Source organism: Dioscorea cayenensis, chromosome 18, assembly GCF_009730915.1.
Source record: "Dioscorea cayenensis subsp. rotundata cultivar TDr96_F1 chromosome 18, TDr96_F1_v2_PseudoChromosome.rev07_lg8_w22 25.fasta, whole genome shotgun sequence".
Taxonomy (NCBI): domain Eukaryota; kingdom Viridiplantae; phylum Streptophyta; class Magnoliopsida; order Dioscoreales; family Dioscoreaceae; genus Dioscorea; species Dioscorea cayenensis.
The window spans coordinates 2,050,946-2,069,795 of NC_052488.1; the positions used below are offsets into that span (position 1 = coordinate 2,050,946).

Sequence of the window (18,850 nt, forward strand, 5' to 3'; positions counted from 1 at the left end):
CTTTCTTCTTTTTTTTTAAACTCACCCTTCATTTTTTTTATCTTTTCCTACTCTCGATCCCTTCGTTTTTTTTCCATTTTTTCCCTCTTTTTTTATACTCTCCTTCATTTTTCGTTCTTTCTTTTTTTACCCTTCATTTTTTTGCTTTTTTTTAAAAGCAACTTAACATTTTCTCTTTTACCCACCAAACACTCAACTACAAGCATTAGAGACACCAGAGTATGACATTGATGGCAAGTATCCAAATTAAGCATCTCAAGTTCTTCTGGTTTATTCGAGATTCCTTCGTGTCAATACTATAGACATAACCTCACAAACTCGAGCAAATAACGATACAATGTTCCATGTTCTACTCCACTTGAGAAGAGCTCATAGCAAGTATGAACTATTTCATTTTCCAAACGCTCAAGAACATGCATCAGAGATTCAAAATATAACATGCTTAATATGAAAGCAATGGCAACAAGACCCCAACCAAACATACCAGGAAAGATCTCTCTGGTGAGCCTAACAATGGTGTCCTTGGCCGTGTTCACATCAAGAGCTTTCATCCCAGGTACAGGATCAATCATTCCGATGCTCTTCAGTCTCTTGACATCAGTGGCACCGAATGGTCCGTCATGCCCACAAGAGCTCACCACGACCTTGGCTTCTATGATGTCGGGATCTATGCAAGCAGGGACGGAACCAAGGGGGGCTATCGGGGACTTCAGCCCCTCCCCTCGGCCCGAGCGATCTCTTCATGAGGATGACGGAACCAAGCTCCTCCTCAACCAGCAGCCCCCTGCCCCTGGCCTCCATCCTTCTCGTTTGAGAGAGAAGAAGGAAGCACTGGTTCTCCATCCTTCCGGTCTAAGAGAGAAGAATGAAGCACTGATTTCTCTAGTTTGAGACTCAGAGGCTATGGAGAAAAGACAAGCAGTGGAACCAGAGTAAAATGGAAGCAAAATCAGAGCTCTATTTATATCCAGAGATCAACAACGAGGAGGTTCTTTACACGTGCCAACGTCCTGCACTTCTTTTTCACATCGGCAATGATGAAGACTTGGGGTTTTGGAAATTATTGAACAAAATTTAATTAAAGTATTAAATTAAAAGCTTGCTTTTATTTTGTGGCTCGGTAAATGAAAAGGACCTTGGAAATGATGTTTTGTTTATTTTTATTATTATTGTGATAACTGATTGATTTTTTGCCTTTTTCTTTTTATTATATCAAGGAAATTGCATTTAATTGTTTCTAGGTTCCTAATAATTTTGGCTTGCATGTTTTTTTAATTATTATAATGAAATTTGGTCTTTATAATTTAGAAATAACGTTTATTTTGCTCTTTAAAATTTACATGTTGATGATGTCAGTGAGATAGCAATATGATCATGAATTTCATATTTTGAAAATTTTTAACAATGTGGGAATATAATTTACTGTAGTGCTAATTAGCATATATGTGGTATGTAGCATATCATACCACTCGGATGAATCTTTTGGAGCATATGCATTTTGCACACATTAAAATTTAAATTAAAAATCATTTGTTTAATCAATCCAAATTTTTATTACTCACATCAATCCTAGTTAATTGATATAATATAACTTGTTATTGTTTCAATTGGGATATAGCTTTTTAAAATAAAATTTTAGGTTTTATTTAAAAATTAAAAAAAGATTTTATTTTTAAATTTAAATTATGTAAAGAAATAAAATAAAATAAAATATTTTTCTAAAATTTATAAAAAAAATTCCAAAATGTCTGAAAAGTTTGTGAAATTTAAATTTTTTTTATTTTTAAGTTCTTTATAAATTTTAAAAAATTTTAGAAATTATTTATATATTTAGATAATTTAGAATTTTTCAACATAATCAATCAGAGCAGAGCATCAATCTTGGCATCAACTTTCTCTAGTTTTTCTGTTAACATAGTTGAATCCGTGTCCGTGAGATCCTTTATCTATTTTAAATTGGATTCAGATGGTTGTTTTTTTTTATTTTATCTATTTGCACAAATTTATTTCATAACATATAATAATAGTTATTAGCGTATTATTGTATGTTATTATATTAAAAAAATAATTGATTAGCAATTAACCATGTCGAAGCCAATAAAGCGATACCCTAGAGATGAAATGATTAAATACCAACTCAAAATAATAAGCAAAAATGTCAACTAATAACCAAAAACTTAAATAACCAAGGGGTTGTTTGGTTTCCCATATTTCAAATTACGGTGTAAGTCAAATTACATGTAATTAAAATTATTGTATTTTAACTTACATCATGGTCGTTTGGTTGTCTGTAAATGAAAATGCTACATTTACTTTTCAAGTGTTTGGTTTGATGTAAGTTGTGAGTTAAAATCACCATGTAAAATAAGTGGTGAGATTACCTTTTTTTTTCAAAATTTTTTATATTTATAATTTTCTTTAATATTTCATTTAAAATCTATTTTATTTATTTAAGTTAATAGATTTTATTTATTTAAATGTCATTCAATATACTTGATTTCAATAGATCCAAGTTGAAACTTAATTTCCGTCAAATCCGTTCTTAATGTAGTGTTTGATTTGGTGAAAACAAAGGAGAAAAATACAAAATTTAGTAGAAACTTTTCCTCTATTTGCTTATCCACTATAAAAACAATTTACATTTAACAATGAATGAAAAAAAATCAAGTAACTGCTCATTCAATCACCTTAAAAGCAAAAATGTCACCTTAAATTCCATGGATAATTAAACATAATAGTTTAAAATCCAGAATCAAAACCTACTAAGAAGATAAACAACGATCCAATCACCAAGGCAACATTAATACAAAAATCAACAACCAAACAAGATCATGCGGTTAAATAATCATCCCAAAAACCCTAAATGCTAAAGATTTGCCCGGATGGAATGGAAAAAGATCATGAAAAATGCTAAGCCGAGTCCATCAACTACGGTTTCAAAAACAAACTAGAAGGAGGATCAATCGAGGGATAACCAAAATCTGGTGAGGCTTCAACGACATTGTCGGTGGCGAGAATCATAGAGCCCCAGAAAGCATCCTCGCCAACACTAGAACGGGGCTATGCTGTAGGAAACTTTCCATCTTGGATCATCTTTCAACATCACCTAAATATGTTAGTCAAATAAATATTTTTTTTATAATTCTAATAATATAGAGTATGAGCAAGTTCCTTTAGCTAACTTTATCAGATCCAAAACCACTGTTGCTTACTACTAGTAAGTTTTCTTCTTAGAGTAGATTTTTTATTTTCAATAAAAATACTCAATGTCTCGTTTTCAAATTATCCTATCATGCTTACAATGCTATCAGTTGAAATTGTAAACCATACACTTCCAAGTATTTTATAACCATCATACTTCACTATTCACATTTTTCTACTTATTTTTTATGTTGTTCATCTAAAACAATATTCTCAACCTCTGATTTTATGAAATAAGGGGAAAATTGTGAGTAAAAAAAAATTGCTTATGTTATATTTTATTAATCGGTACAAAATACTCTTTTAGTAATTGGAAGACTACTGTTTTGAAGGCTTGGTGACCACAAATGCTTTTTATGAGACATTTAATATTTAAACATTCAATAAAGGGTATGAAACACCCCATTAAAACTACTCTTATAAAAATCATAATTATTAAAATACTAACAAAAATATCTCAGGAATCAAGACATAACCTAGTTGTTTCTTATCTTGTCTCTTAAACACAAAAAATAAAATAAAAAAATAAAAAAATAAAAAGATGCTTATTGTTAATGTCATCTCAATTTGTTTATATATATTTCTTATCACATCTTCCCATGAAAAAAAGGTAATATGTTTTTTTTTCATAATTTTTTTTAAAATTTCATAAAATTTTGTAATCAAAGATATACAAGCAAATATTACAAACTAATTAATTTTAATATTTTTTATTTTATGCCATGGACTGAGTTTGCATGCATTTCATCCCAATCCATTTTGGTTGAAGCTCATGCCATGCTCAAGTTTTTTCTCAGTTCTCAAAGAAGTAATCTTTTTCCATCTCTAAAAAATTAAGTTGTGGAACAATAATTTTTTATTACTATATAATTAATTTATTGAATGTCAAAAGATTAAATAATAAAATTTTCTAAATATATTTTATCTGAAATAAATATTTTTATAATATTTTTAAATTATCTATACTAATTTGTAAAATAAACCAATTAGCATCTAAATAGCAATACTTATTTATTTTAAATTATTTATTCATTGTTTTTTATTTTTATTATAAATAAATAAGCTTTTTTTTTAATTGTTTTTTTATTTGTTTTATAATTTTTATATTATATAAGGGGATTTTGTAAAATGGGGGTAGGTAATAAAGATTTTTTAAAATCAATAAAACTATTATATAATTTTTATATTATATAAGGAGATTTTGTAAAATGGTGCTTGGTAATAAAGATTTTTTAAAATCAATAAAACTATTATATAGTTTTTATATTATATAAGGGGATTTTGTAAAATGGGGATTATGTTTTAAAACAATACCCTGAAGAGGAATTTTCTTATTAATTTGTCAATAGCTAAATATGCGCATATTTTGTTGTTGATTTGCATTCTTTAGCATATATACCATGATAGTTAAAGATTCACCACAAGTAGATTCATGTTTGCTTGTCTATGCACAGCAGAACCTCTAAACATTTGATCATCTGTATTGTTTTCATCATGTTTAGCTTTGTTTTTGCCCCCTCCTACAGGTTATGCACACAATGGAATGGATACTGTGAGGAAGCATTGAAGCAAGAAAAGTAAATGAGAGTTTGTACTGGATTGAGTTAATGAGTTCAAAGTACGAAATTGCACCAAGACCTGAACATTATGCTTGTCTTGTTGATACATTAAGCAGAGCAGGGCAGTTGGAGAAAGCTTATGAGTACATTAAAGAAATGCCATTTAAAGCAGAATGTTCTGTTTGGGGTGCACTACTCGGGGCTTGCTTGATGCATTCAAATGTAAAACTTGAGGAATTAGCTGCAGAGAAGCTTGTGCAATTGGATCCTCAAAATTCCGGGGCTTATGTGATGTTATCTAACATATATGCCGCAGGCGGTATGTGGGTCGATGTTACTAAGATTCGCGGAGTGATGAAAGAAGATGAATTCAAACTCAAAAGAAATGTGGGAAGTTGTATCCAAGACAATTACTATCTAAGTATGGTTTTATTCAGAAACCAAAGATGGTATTGTTGTTTTGGAAGGAGACCAGGAGAGTGACAGAGTACTTAGATTAGAATACATTACTGTTGATATGATTTTTGGAATCTCATTGAATTCTCTTGTGACTTTCTGAGAAATCTTATGCTTTTTCTTCCTCAAAAAATGGGTAGGAGAATGAATGCCAGAGGATGATATCCTTATATTCATTTTTAAAGCTGCAATACAGGTGCGTAAATAAATTTACTTCTTGAGATTTTACCGTTCTTAAATATATCATAGTTACAGAAAGAAAAATCTGTATATTTTTCAGAAATTCAACAGTTATAGAAAATAACATCTTTGTTTTCAGAATTCCATGTTTATATAGAGAAATCTCTTGAGTGATATTTCTTTTGTTTTCATGCACTGCAATAGTTATAAACTTCTTTTAAGTGAAAGACTTTAAGCTGTATCTAATGACATTTCAAGGTTGAGAAGAGGGACATGCATTTATTAACTTCTTTTGCTCAAACTCTTAATTTCTCCACAGAATTGTTCTTGATAGCACCATTATTTACACATGATACTCTTAGTATGTTCACTACTTGGACATCCAAAATTCCCTCTGTCACATCCTACTTAATATCAATATTCAAATTACCTATCTAGGTCATCATGGAGATTGAATTTCTAGGTGAGGGATCATCAACATTAAGAAATTTAACAATTCGTCGGTTGAAAGTGGTGGTGGAAAATAAGCTCTAGTTCTGGTCACACAAAATCAAGGTCAAAGTACTGTCAAATAAGCAACATTTAGGACCTATATATATCTCATATTTCATTGCAGAGAAAATCCTTTTTTGTAGATGGATATCTTGTTCATCTTACTAGCTTTTCGCCTTTATTCTAAAAGGACCAATGGATCAATGACAGAGCATCTCGGGATATTCGGTTTGATGTGTTCTAAGATTTTGTGACTTTTTCATTTTCTCTTTTAATTATTCTTGAGTTTGCAAGACATGGACATCCTATATCATGTTTTTTTTTTTAAAATTGGGTTACCGTTTCTAGAAATGTATGTCTTCAAAAAAATTAAAATTTTCAACGGTCTTGTCTTGCATTAGGATGATGAAATTTTGACAATGGATCAATTTTTTTTTTTTTTTTAAATAATAGACGACAAGCGTCCTTTTTATATGAATATAAACAGTACTGGAACATGGATGTACAGTGTATGTACCGTATGAGAATAATATAAGAATCCCGGATGAACAGTGTAAATAATTTATAATCATCTTCCATCAAAACTCACTCATTATTAATATTAATTGCATGGTTGGTTTTTTATTCTCTATAGTCCCAGATTTAGAAAAATACGCTACTATACAATCAAATACTGTTTAAATTTCACAATCATGATTACCACCTAAATCGGATGGCTTTAGCTATAAGTGGTGATTTCGAGTAAACCTTCATTGTTGGTGATATTGTTTAATTACCTCATGTTTCGAGTGAGCCTTCTTTGTTGGTGGTTGGATTTTACTCATGTTTTTTCCTTATTTTTCTATGTTTTCTCTTCAACTTTTGTACTTTTGCATTCAAGTGTTGTTCATTCATTTTTATTTATTTATTTATTTTATAGAAAAGGTAGTTGTAAAATTTTAAATAGTTAATTAGTAAGCAAGACCAATCCTTTAATTCAATGCATGGTTTTGAAAATATGAATTTTAAGTAAAAATAATTAAATAATTGTCTTCACAAGTAACATGTTAAGGTAGTTGTAAAATTTTAAATAGTTAATTAGTAAGCAAGACCAATCCTTTAATTCAATGCATGGTTTTGAAAATATGAATTTTAAGTAAAAATAATTAAATAATTGTCTTCACAAGTAACATGTTATTACTTCAATTAGCAAAATTAAATAGTAAACGAAGGTTACCAAAGCGATAAAAATTGGAACGCAAAGATCATACAATTAATTTTGGTAGGAGTGCAAGCTTAATGTTTGGAAGTGAGCCACTTACTAATATATATATATATATATATATATATATGAGGATCGATCCTCTGTGCACGTTCACAGATTTTTAATCTGTGAACGTTGCTTTGGACCGTTGGATTTCGATCCAACGGTCGAACACTATTCAATGAACAGTATTACTGTGTTTATGAACAGTAGCACAGTAAAAAGTGGGATGCACAGTAAAAACAAAATTAAAACTAATGAACTCATTAATCTAAAATTATCTCTCACTGTAGCTACTGGGTAGTATTACTGTAGCTCTCTGTAGACGTCTATGCACGTCCACAGAGAACCTTTTCTATATATATATATATATATATGGAAAAACATCATCTAAGTAAGTCCCTAGATTTCAAATCTAGGGACGTTTTAAATTTAAACCGTTGGAAAAACATCATCTAAGTAAGTCCCTAGATTTCAAATCTAGGGACGTTTTAAATCTAAACCGTTGGATCATCATCCGATGGTTGATTGATTATATAAACATCTTGTACACGCTTTTTCACTGTTTCACGTATCATCGTACAACATCGTAGAACGCGGTTTTCTCATGTTCATAATGATAAGAGTGGTCGATTTTTCATCCGACGTAGCTACTTATGGACATCCCTAGATTTGAAATCTAGGGACGTCCCTAGATGATGGATTCTATATATATATATATATATGGATAATAGGCGATAAAGCCCCATATCAGACAATAAATGTCTATTACATGCATACCCATCACTTGTCAAGCGCTATATGAAACAATAGAAATTTACTATGTGTACATCAAAAAAATTTGTATAAATCACATTAAGCTAATAAGTCCTCTGTACTATGCAATTTTAGAGGAAAGAAATACAATTTTTTTTACAGAAAAAAGGGGCGGAGCCAGAAAAATTTTATAGGGGGCCAAATTTTTTTTTTAGAAGAAAATGAAAAAAAAATTTATTGAGTACAAGTAAAAAAGTGAAGGAGACAAAATAATATATTTTTATAAATATTTTAAAAAATATATTTTTTTTAAATAATGTATATACTAATTTATAGAAAATTAGGTTGTGGAACAATAATTTTATTACTATATAATTAATTTATTGAATGTCAAGAGATTAAATAATAAAATTTTATAAATATATTTTATCTGAATAAATATTTTATAATATTTTTAAATTTTCTATACTAATTTGTAAAATAAACCAATTAGCATCTAAATAGAAATACTAATTTATTTTAAATTATTTATTCATTTTATTTAGATTTTTATTATAAATAAATAAGCATTTTTTTAATTGTTTTTTATTTCTTTTATAATTTTTATATTATATAAGGGGATTTTGTAAAATGATGGTTGGTAATAAAGATTTTTTAAAATCAATAAAACTATTATATAATTTTTATATTATATAAGGAGATTTTGTAAAATGGTGGTTGGTAATAAAGATTTTTTAAAATCAATAAAATTATTATATAATTTTTATATTATATAAGGGGATTTATTAAAGTGGGGCGTTGGTAATAAAGATTTTTTGAAATTAAGATGTGAAATGGGGTTTGTAATAAAGATTTTTTGAAATTAAGATGTGAAATGGGGTTTGTAATAAAGATTTTTTAAAATCAATAAAACTATTATATAATTTTTATATTATATAAGGGGATTTTGTAAAATGGGCGTTGGTAATAAGATTTTTTAAAATTAATAAAGCTCACTCCCAGTGGAGACTTATTTTGAAAGTATAATACTTTCATTAGTTACTTTAACTTTTTCTCTCATTTCTTTTGGTTCCTATACTTAAAAATATTTCTGATTAGTCTCTCTATTTTTGAAAATGTACCAACTTAATTAGAAATACTCCCAACTAGTTTCTCTATTTTTAAAAATGAGTAGGTGTATTTTTAATAGTAGAGATACTAGTTATGAGCATTTCTAATTAAATGGGCATATTTTTAAAAATAGAGAGACTAATCAGGAGTATTTTCGAGTAAAGGGACCAAAAAAAAAAAAAAAATTCAGGAATTATTTTGGTGATTATACCTATTTTAAATAGCATTTTTTTAGTAAAACCTGAAAATAGTAGATAAGTAATATTGTTATAGGACGGTGAGTATAAAGTTTCAATTTAACGTTTGTACGGCCACTATCAAGTGACAATCCACTAAGGTATGTCCACTAGAGTTACACATGAAGCTAATGTTTACCAGAGTTAAACAAACATGTTTTAGAATAGAAATGCAATCCCCAATATCTTGAAGTTACCCACTTCCCGGAATTGGTCCACTAATTGATCCCGGAATTTTATTGATGATTGTAACATATTCACAAACATTATTTGCTATTAATTAAAAAAAAAAATCAAGCTTATGCAAATATTATGACTTTTCTCTCAAATATAAAAATAAAAATGGAAAAAATAAAGGAGACAAAGATAGATTCAATCAATGAATGGTTTAGTTATCCCTAATTTGTATATAAAAAAAAAAAAAAACCAAAGAAGACAGTTTGCAATATTTTTTTCAACTGAGGAATTCTATCAATATTTGTCATATATATTAGAAAAAGAAAAAAAAAATGAAAATCAAAGTTAGAAGCAAGATGCTGTAAGAAACATCAACCTGATGGCCTATCTGAATTTTCCAAGAAATTACCTTTGGCTATAGAAATCAACATTTAAAATTAGGGTTTATTTTTACATTTATACCCTTGGGCAAAAGTCAGTGGGATAGAAGAAGCTGTGGGGAAATTCTAGCCATAAAAAATAATAGTATTTTATTGGTGGTGCATGGGATAGTGCTCAAGGGCCTTGCTGAAATAAATACTTTACATAGGGTTAAATATAAATATCATCAGAAATAGGATGATTTTGTATAGGGGTAAAATGTAATATCAAGATTTTATAGGGTTATATGCTCATAGAACTTGAAATTTTGGTCTTCAGATTCTTTCAAACACTCAAATAATATATACTCATAAATGTTTGAATTACTTAACACAATAACATAGACCGAGTCTTTCAAGTCATTGAAACTAAATCAATTCAAAAGTATATTACAAAGACCAGAAATTTCAAAAAATCAGAACAATTCAAAAGCAATCAGAGTCCAAAATTTCTTTTATCTTTCAAATTAAATTAAAGCATCCATCAATTCCAACAAACAATCAACCCCTGTTTGCATTTCTTGGTAACAAGATGATATTATACATCAGTTTGGTATTATTATAGAACTTCATCCCAAAAAACAAAAGACCAAAATAAAATTATGAACCAAAACACAGCTAAGTTTACATTGATTCCACTCAAAGTCATGTATTGTAGATTCTGTTCTGTGTTTTTCTTGTATTCGTCGTCTTATCGATTCCGGCAAAAAGGAACTTAAAGCAAGCTTGAATCAATCACTCACAAGTATAAAATCTCATTTATGGAAGCTTCTTCTCCTTATCATTTCGCCGAATTTCCTAAACATGGTCTTCTTCTTTTTCTGATTAGCTGAAGTGAGACTGTCATTCTCCATAACTTTAAGGTTATCCGATGCATCTAAATGATCGTAACCATCTAAACTCAAAGTTCCAGTGTCATCAGTGACAATCGAAGAAGGAACTTTCCAATCGGAGATATTACTGATAGATGCAAACATTCGATCCCTTTCGTACTCTGGTGACTCTCTTGCATCAAATGCAGGTCCTTTGAACTTTCCTGGTTCCCCAATTGAATGCCTTCGCCCATTTTGAATTTTCAGATTATCTCCCTTCCATCGATCAGACAAAAATTTTGTTGTGCTCTTGTTGATCTTATCATCATTCGCTACAACTCGCGTCTGTCTAAATGATCGGCTCTCAAATGAACCAGTGGAAGCCGTTGCAGCTAACAAACCCTTCAGCTCATTCACACTACCAAGTGCCGCGGCTTCGCTGACCTTAAGGCTATCATAGTCTTGCTTGATCTTTTGCACAACGTTCTCTTTCTCAGCGATCATGTCCTTAAGATGTGAATTTTCATTCCGGACAATCTCCAAGGTTTCTTTCACAACCGAAGCCTCGTTCACGGCTTGCTTCAATATGTCCCGCAACTTGGCGTTCTCGTCTCTAACTACTCTTTGAGAATCAATCAATTTATCATTCTCTTGTCTTCCTTTCGATATCTCCTCCTCGGACACCTTCATACAATCTATAAACCCGTCCTCTTTTGCATTCCAAGCGGCCACGGTTTCCTCTAATTCAAACCTCAACCTCTCAGATTCCTCCACGGCCGCTTGATACTTCTCTTCGACACTCTTCAGTTGGTTCTTACTCCGGTGAGCATCAACCCTTGCATTATCCAATTCCGTCTCCGTGATCAAGAGTTTCTCCTTCACTTGATTCATCTCCGTCGTGACTTCCTTTAGCGCAATAGCCAAATCATCCATTGCCTTCTTACTCTTCTCCTCTGCTGCCATTGCCGACTTGAGCTCATTCCTAAGCATCATGATATCCTTCTCCTCTGTGCCACTGCCATTAACCAAACTCTCCGAGTTTTTCAAGCTCTCTTTAAGCGATCTAATCTCCAACTTGGCTTCTTCAAGCGAAATCTTCGTCTGCTCAAGAAGTTTGGTCTGTGAGATCATCGACTCAAGCATCTTTCTTTCCGAATCCTTCGTCTTCTCCACCTCCAACTCCAAAAACTCAATTCTATCCTTATACAACTTCAAACCATCATTTCCACTATTCTGTGCCGAAACCATCTTTTTCGCCTCCGCAAGCTCTTTCAAAACCCTGGATTTCTCATCCCTCATCTTCTTCAGCTCATCTTGCAGCAAATTCAATTGCTGTTGCATTTCTGAAACCCTAACTGCTTTTTTCTAATAAATAACACATCAAAACACAAACATCCATAAATCAAAATAGACAGAATCAAATCAAATGAAATGATAACAATAACAATGACAATAACAATAACAATAACAACATAAATACCTCAGTAAGTGAAAAAGATGAAGAAGAAGCAGAAGAAGATTTGATTGAAGGTTTCCTATCAAAAGGTTTTGTAGACTTTGAATCAGAAGAAGATGAATCAGGTGAATTAGGGTTTCCTCTGCTTGATTTTGATGGAGAGCTTCTCAAATTAGGGATTATAACTGATGTTTTCTGGGCCATTTCTAACAAAAATTCAAAATCCAAAACCAATCAAACAGATTTCATGGAAATGAACAACAAACAAACAAAAAAAAAATTTCCATTACCTTTGACTTTCAGAGCAAATCAATTTGCAACAAAAATCAGTGATGATTCAAACCCTAACTGCAAAACAATTGGAGGAAATCAGCAACAAAAAAATTTGAAAAAAAAAAACAAAAATAAAAATAATGATATTAAAATTCAACAGGGAACAAAAAGAAGAGGAATTGATCAAGAATTGTTACTTGAGAAGGGATTTCTTTGATTTTAATTTTTGGAATTGGATTGAAAAATTTGGGAATTTGTGGAAAAATTGGAAGGAAAACCAAATTGAATGGTTTTGCAAGAAGTCATTTTTTATTTTTTTTGGAGTAAAAAACTGAGTGCTCGTGGGCTCTTGTATCTAGTCTTTGGCGCACTCGAGGACTGTTATGCAATCTCAGCCGTTGGATTTGGGATCATGAGATGAACGGACGGTGATGATTGCAGAGTTAGTGAGGCGTTGAAATGTTTGGGAAGGGATTTTTTGCATTTAAGTCCTTGATAGTGATATATTTATGAATTATATCTTGGTATTTTTTTCATTTAAGCCATTTTAAAATGTTTTAATTATTATTTTACCTCTTTCAAATTTTTTTTTTTGCTTTTACACCCTTATTGAAAGTGATTTTACTTTTTTGGGATTTAAATGTGAAAAAAGTTTTAAAAAAAAAGAAAAAAAAACTAAAAATAAAGTCCCAAGTTTTGGAAGAGTATGTTTGGAAGTTACGCTTTCATGATATCCGAACATTAGTTACCTATATATAATCTTTTATTTTATTTTCTAAAATATTAAAGATTTAGGGTTTATGATTATGGAAATATTTCTAATAGCATAAATTTTTTTTATAATTTTTTTTATTTTTATAACAAAATTATGAAAATAGTACACGTATCACATTTTTTTTATTTTACTACAGTTTATTTACATGATGATAATAGAAAACAAGATAAAATTTATTTTATACATGATAATTTTGTTTTGTTTATTATTAAGGGTTGAGGAGGTCTTTATAAAATTTTTTTTTTACATATTAATCTTTGATATCTTTGCTATTATTTTTTTTTTTTACAAATATGAACAAATCACATGTCAGGAATGAATATATGAGAGATTGATTTTTATAACACATGTGCCTTCCACCTATAATAATTAAGATTGGAATCCACCTTTCTTAATATGCAAAAAATCTTATACCAACTCAAATTACAAATATAGAAACAATTTAATTTTAGTAAGAAAATATTTAAAATAAAATAAAATTATTTATTTATTTATAATGGAACACATGGTAACATTCCAAAGATTTATATAATTATGAAACTGAGTTATCCATAAAATGACCTTATTTATTGCATTTATAAATAATAATAATTAGTTCAATTTAAAATGTTAATATATGGTTATGAGAAGGAAGAGAAATTAAAAAATATGCCCTAATAGGTTTTTAAAAAAAATAATGTTTAAAAAGCAAATTAAAATACAAATGGGGTTTAAAAAATATATACAAGAATGCTTGTCATTTTAAAAAATAATAATATTTTAAAAACAAATAGGTTTTTCAAAAAAAAAAAATTAAAATCTTATATTTTTTTTAAATCAATGGTACTTAAAGATTGGCTAAAGAACTTTTTTTCTTTGGTGCGTAGTATTTGGTGTTATTTTACAAAATGGTTTCATAATATATATATATTATAAAAAGTACTTGTCCGACTAAGAAGATAGGTTTGACTCCTAACTAGGCAAATTGAAGGATACATATGTTATAAAACTCAATTTTTTGTATGTATATATCCATAACAAGCGGCTCATATTTGTTAAAAAAAAACGTTTGATTTGAAAAATAGGCAAATAAAAAATCTTTTAAGGGAGCTGTATGAAAATATAAACAAAATTGAAAAGCTAATAGGGTGAACTTAAATTTGAATTATGTCAAGAATTATTGCAATGCTTAAGTAGGCTAACAGAATTTGATAACTAGAAATGATGTGTGCTTACATGGATGAATTAATTAGGGTTTTTGATGATGCTTAACTCTAAAGTAGAGCAACCTTATTCAGGATGATGATGTTGTTTCAAGGAAAAGAATTTGGTACCAAAACTGAACAAGAGGACACCATGATGTGATATCCCAATATTTTTAAATAAATATTAAAAGTACTTTTTTTTTTATCATTGCCTACAATTTTATCGGAATCATAAATTATAAATTAATTCACGTCAAATATTAAAAACCCTACAAAAGAATTGACATCTTTGTTTTTTTGCAAACACAAATATTTAAACTTGAAATTACTAATTTGAAATAGCATCTAATTGGTTCCATATTTTTTTCAACTAATGTATTAAAATTAAACTTCTTTCAATATTTATTTGTAATATTTATTTTTTTAAAAAATTATGTAACTTTTCCATGCTGATGAGCTGGAAAAAGGATCCAATTATTTCGAAAGAATTGAACGAGGAACAATATTTTTTGTTTCGTCCAAGTAAGATCAGAAGTCTCCGTCTTATTGGGGAGAATGCCTTTCGAAATCCTTATAAATATTAGTTTTCTAAAATAAAAAAAATAATCAGAATACATAAGTTGGTAATGTGACTTTTTTTACTTAATAAAAAAATATTTTAACTAATTTTCTCAATATTTTATTGACATGAAGTTAAAAAAAAAAAAAAGAAGTGTACATTTCAAACAAATTTAATTGACAATGTTGAAACTGAAGGGTCTAAATGATAATCCTTTCTTAAAAATTAAAATAAAACATGAGAAACAAATAATTAAAAAAATATTATATATTTATCTTTTCTTGAAGCTTGAATTTAATTCGGGATGGAATTTTAAAGTAAACCCAAATAAATTAATTAATGCTAATTAAAAAATAGTTTATCATTGATTAATATTTATTATTAACTTTCATAAAAATAAAACTCCCCTTTGTATTAAAGCCAAAGATTAATGTAGTAATATCTATTTCATAAATTTAAAAAAAAAATATTTACCAGAATTGCAACTCAAGTCAAAACATCAAAAATTATCTCTCAAAGAATATAAGAAAAATAAAATTAAAAGTGGTGGTTCTAAAGAATTTTTTTTCAAAAATGGATATTAAAAATAATAATATTACTATTATCCATTGGTTCATAAGTAAAAACCCTAACAAAATTCAGAGAGTAAACCACACAAATAGTCACTAAACTATAGGGCTATTCCTGTTTTGGTTATTGAACTTTAAAAAATTCTATTTGGGTCACTAAACTTAAATTTTACTACCAATCAAATCACTAGCGAGAACGCTGTTAACGGTGTCCTGACGTGGCAAGCCATGTCACATGTTTTTTTTTTTGCCACGTCACTAAAATTTAATGACCTAAATAGACATTTATTAAAGTTAAGTGACCAAAATAGGAATAACTCTATAGTTTAGTGACTATTTGTGTGGCTTACCCTAAATTTTTTTTCAAGTTTTTGTTGTAATTGTAGATGCAATTTTTCTTGTAAAGATGTATTTGTAAATGCATGAAATAATATATATATTCAATAAATCAACTGTTGTATGTTCAAAAATGACATTCACAAAACACAATCATAGAAAAGATGTAAACTACTAATCATGGAAGAGATGTAAAGTACTGTTGAATGTCATTTCAATACATGATTAATAGTTTACATCTCTTCTATAATTGTGTTTTGTGAATGTCATTTTTGAACATTCAATAGTTGATTTACTGAATGTATACATTATACAAATACATCTATACAAAAAAAAAATTGTATCTACAATTATAACAAAAACCTGAAAAAAATTAAAGTTTAGTGACATGGCAAAAAAACATGTGACATGGCTTGCCACGTCAGGACGCCGTTAACGACGTTCTCTATAGTGACTTGATTGGAAGCAAAATTAAAGTTTAGTGATCCAAATAGAATTTTTTAAAAGTCAGTGACTAAAATAGGAATAACCCTATAGTTTAGTGACTATTTGTGTGGTTTACCCTAAAAATAACTTAACTTTATAAAATACCAACGGCTCTGATTTAATAAGAGAGCATCTCTCCTTCCTCTAACCTAAATCCAATGGCTATGAATTAAAGATCATCATGAAAACACTAATCTCAAAGAGATAAGAGTCTCATGGCCTCTTACCAACCCAGTCAAAGACTGAAGCCTATAAAGTCAAACAGCATCTTTTTTATTTAATTATATATATATCACATTTATGTAAATTTCCCACTTAATTAAATTTTATTCAATATTCATTAATTAATTTAAATTATAAATGACTGTTTGACGGTCCAAGTCCAATTTTTTTCTTTGTCCTCTTGTCCTTTTCCTCCTTGTTTCTTCCATGTCCCCTCATCCTTCTCCTATCTTATCGTGTACCCACAAGTAACTCCAAAAAGAAGCATTTAATAAATATATTTAATATGAAAAATCCAACTAAATGAAACTTTAGATAATTTATCTATTTATAAACCAAAAAATTAAAATTATATAAACTGAAAAATACTCTTTCGATTTTTTTACTTGTTATATCTAGAGATTTTTTTTGTCATATTTATTTATCCAGTAGAAAATTTATAAAATATTAAATATTATTTTTTCAAATTTATTTTTTATATTTAATATATTTTATTAAATTTTATTTTACGTGCTCTAAAGAGTTTTTTTTACTTATTTATTTTTAGAGGATTTTTTCGGTTGTTCATTTAGAAAATTTATGAAGTATTCAATATTATTTTTTTAATTTACTCTCTATACTTTTATAATTTCTAATAAATTACATTCATTTATATATTTTATTAAATTATATTTTAAATAAAAATAATTTTTAAAAATTAATATGTATTTTTTATAAATTTTATATTACCATTTAATTTTGAAATTTTTTTTAAATTTAAAATGGATAAATAAAAAGATTAGAGAGAGTAGCATTAAGAACAAATTTAAGACAAAGGAACATCTTAACACAAAACACTCCCCAACTTTCCATCCATCTCCCTTCCACTTCCCCTCTTTTCCAATCCAACCTCACCTCCACCTACACTTCCATTCAAACAAGAAAAAAACAATGGAAAACTCCACTTCCTCAAGTTCCACTTCCACTTCCACCTCCACCTCCACTTCCATTCCCAACTCCCTAAGACTCCTCAACAAATCCTCTCACAAAATCTCCAAACAATTCATTCCCAAACCTCAAATCCCCACTTCCACCTCCACTTCCCTCACTTCCTCCGCCACTTCCACTGGTAACTTCACTTCCAACAACCCTAATCCGCCTCAACAACAACCACAACCCCCTGTTTACAATATCAACAAAAATGACTTCCGGGAAGTCGTCCAAAAGCTCACCGGTTCACCGGCGTTTAATCTTACCGCCCCTTCCTTGATATCCTCACCCTCTCCTTCTTTATCTCCACCCCCTCCTCCTCCACCGCCGCCTCCTCCTCCGGCGCCTCACCGCCCTACGGTTTCGCGGCTTCATCGGATCCGGCCGCCGCCGTTGGCTGAGCTGGGCCAACGGCCACAGACGCCGTCTTTTCCGGGAGTGCGACCGCCGATGTCACCTCTGCCGCCGTTGCCAGCGGTGAATGCGGCGGTTGAGTCGCCGATCACTGCTTATATGCGGCGGCTTCGTGGGGACCCGCCTCCTGCGTCGCCATTGGCGTTTGGGTGCTTTCCGTCGCCGGGGACTGTGGCTGCGTTGTCGCCGACTAGGCTTTTCCCGACCTCGCCTGGCCCTTTGGCTAGTCCTCAATGGAGAGAGCTTTGATTTGGGGAGCTTGCTAGGGTTTGGAGAAAAAGGTATGTGCTTTTAATGTATATATGGATTTGCAAGTATTGGTTAATGATGTGATGATGTTTTGTTGATTGGATTGGTGTAAATGGGATGTGTTTTGATGCTGGACAGAAACCCTAGAAATGTTTGAGGTTTTTAGATAAATCTCCTCTCAAATATATTTGTGTATTTTTTTTGTTCTTGGTTTTTAGTTCTGGCATTTTGTGTTGGATGATGAACTTGGATGCTGGCAAAAAAGATTTGCTTAATTTAATTGTTGGACTGCAATTTTGTGTTGTTTGATTGGTTTCTACTTTCTGTTTAAAGATTTCGGAATGGGATGTGTTTTATGCTGGATAAAAACCTTAAAAATGATGAGATTTTTTTTTTTTCCAAGGGAACTTGCTTAGAAATTATGTTGATGTTTTGATCTAATTTTGGCCAATTTTTTATGTTTTCTCTTGATGTTAATAATATTAATAGGTCAGAGATGATTCATGACTTCATGTTGACTCGATAATTTTAGTAAATCTAAAGTTCTTATAGAGTTCTAGGATTTCATCTTTGATGCCATTTTCTTTGTTGAGATTTCCTCGAGCTTGTTCACTCTTTGTGTTGTGGGTTGTGAAGTTTCTTGTGTAGTAACGGGCCTTGATGGGTTGTAAATTATTCGGTTTTAATATTTGTCAACTAATCTGTGAAGTCTTTTTC

At 29.9% G+C, this 18,850-nt stretch overlaps 2 protein-coding genes across 2 annotated transcripts; one reads left to right on the plus strand and one right to left on the minus strand.

Annotated features, from left to right (window-relative positions):
- Positions 1 to 10,317: 10,317 nt before the first annotated feature.
- LOC120282583 (WEB family protein At3g02930, chloroplastic-like) lies at positions 10,318 to 12,619 on the minus strand. The gene is made up of 4 exons (XM_039289423.1): positions 12,568 to 12,619; positions 12,388 to 12,445; positions 12,122 to 12,303; positions 10,318 to 12,006 (listed from the first exon to the last, which is right to left on the minus strand). The coding sequence occupies exons 3-4, from the start codon at positions 12,299 to 12,301 to the stop codon at positions 10,585 to 10,587; spliced, it is 1,602 nt and encodes a 533-aa protein (XP_039145357.1). The 5' UTR covers positions 12,302 to 12,303; positions 12,388 to 12,445; positions 12,568 to 12,619; the 3' UTR covers positions 10,318 to 10,584.
- Positions 12,620 to 17,343: 4,724 nt separating this feature from the next.
- LOC120281835 (VQ motif-containing protein 9-like) lies at positions 17,344 to 18,171 on the plus strand. Its single transcript, XM_039288528.1, is given in 3 exon segments — positions 17,344 to 17,568; positions 17,570 to 17,627; positions 17,630 to 18,171. Coding segments are annotated over 3 exon segments (699 nt in total). The 5' UTR covers positions 17,344 to 17,431; the 3' UTR covers positions 18,134 to 18,171.
- Positions 18,172 to 18,850: the final 679 nt, after the last annotated feature.

What these genes read in the sequence shown, in the direction of transcription:
- LOC120282583 (XM_039289423.1), bottom strand. Translation starts at nt 12,301, where the DNA reads ATGGCCCAGAAAACATCAGTTATAATCCCTAATTTGAGAAGCTCTCCA. An exon ending in CATCTTTTTCACTTACTGAG is followed by an intron (nt 12,007 to 12,121) that starts GTATTTATGTTG and finishes GTTATTTATTAG; the next exon opens with AAAAAAGCAGTTAGGGTTTC.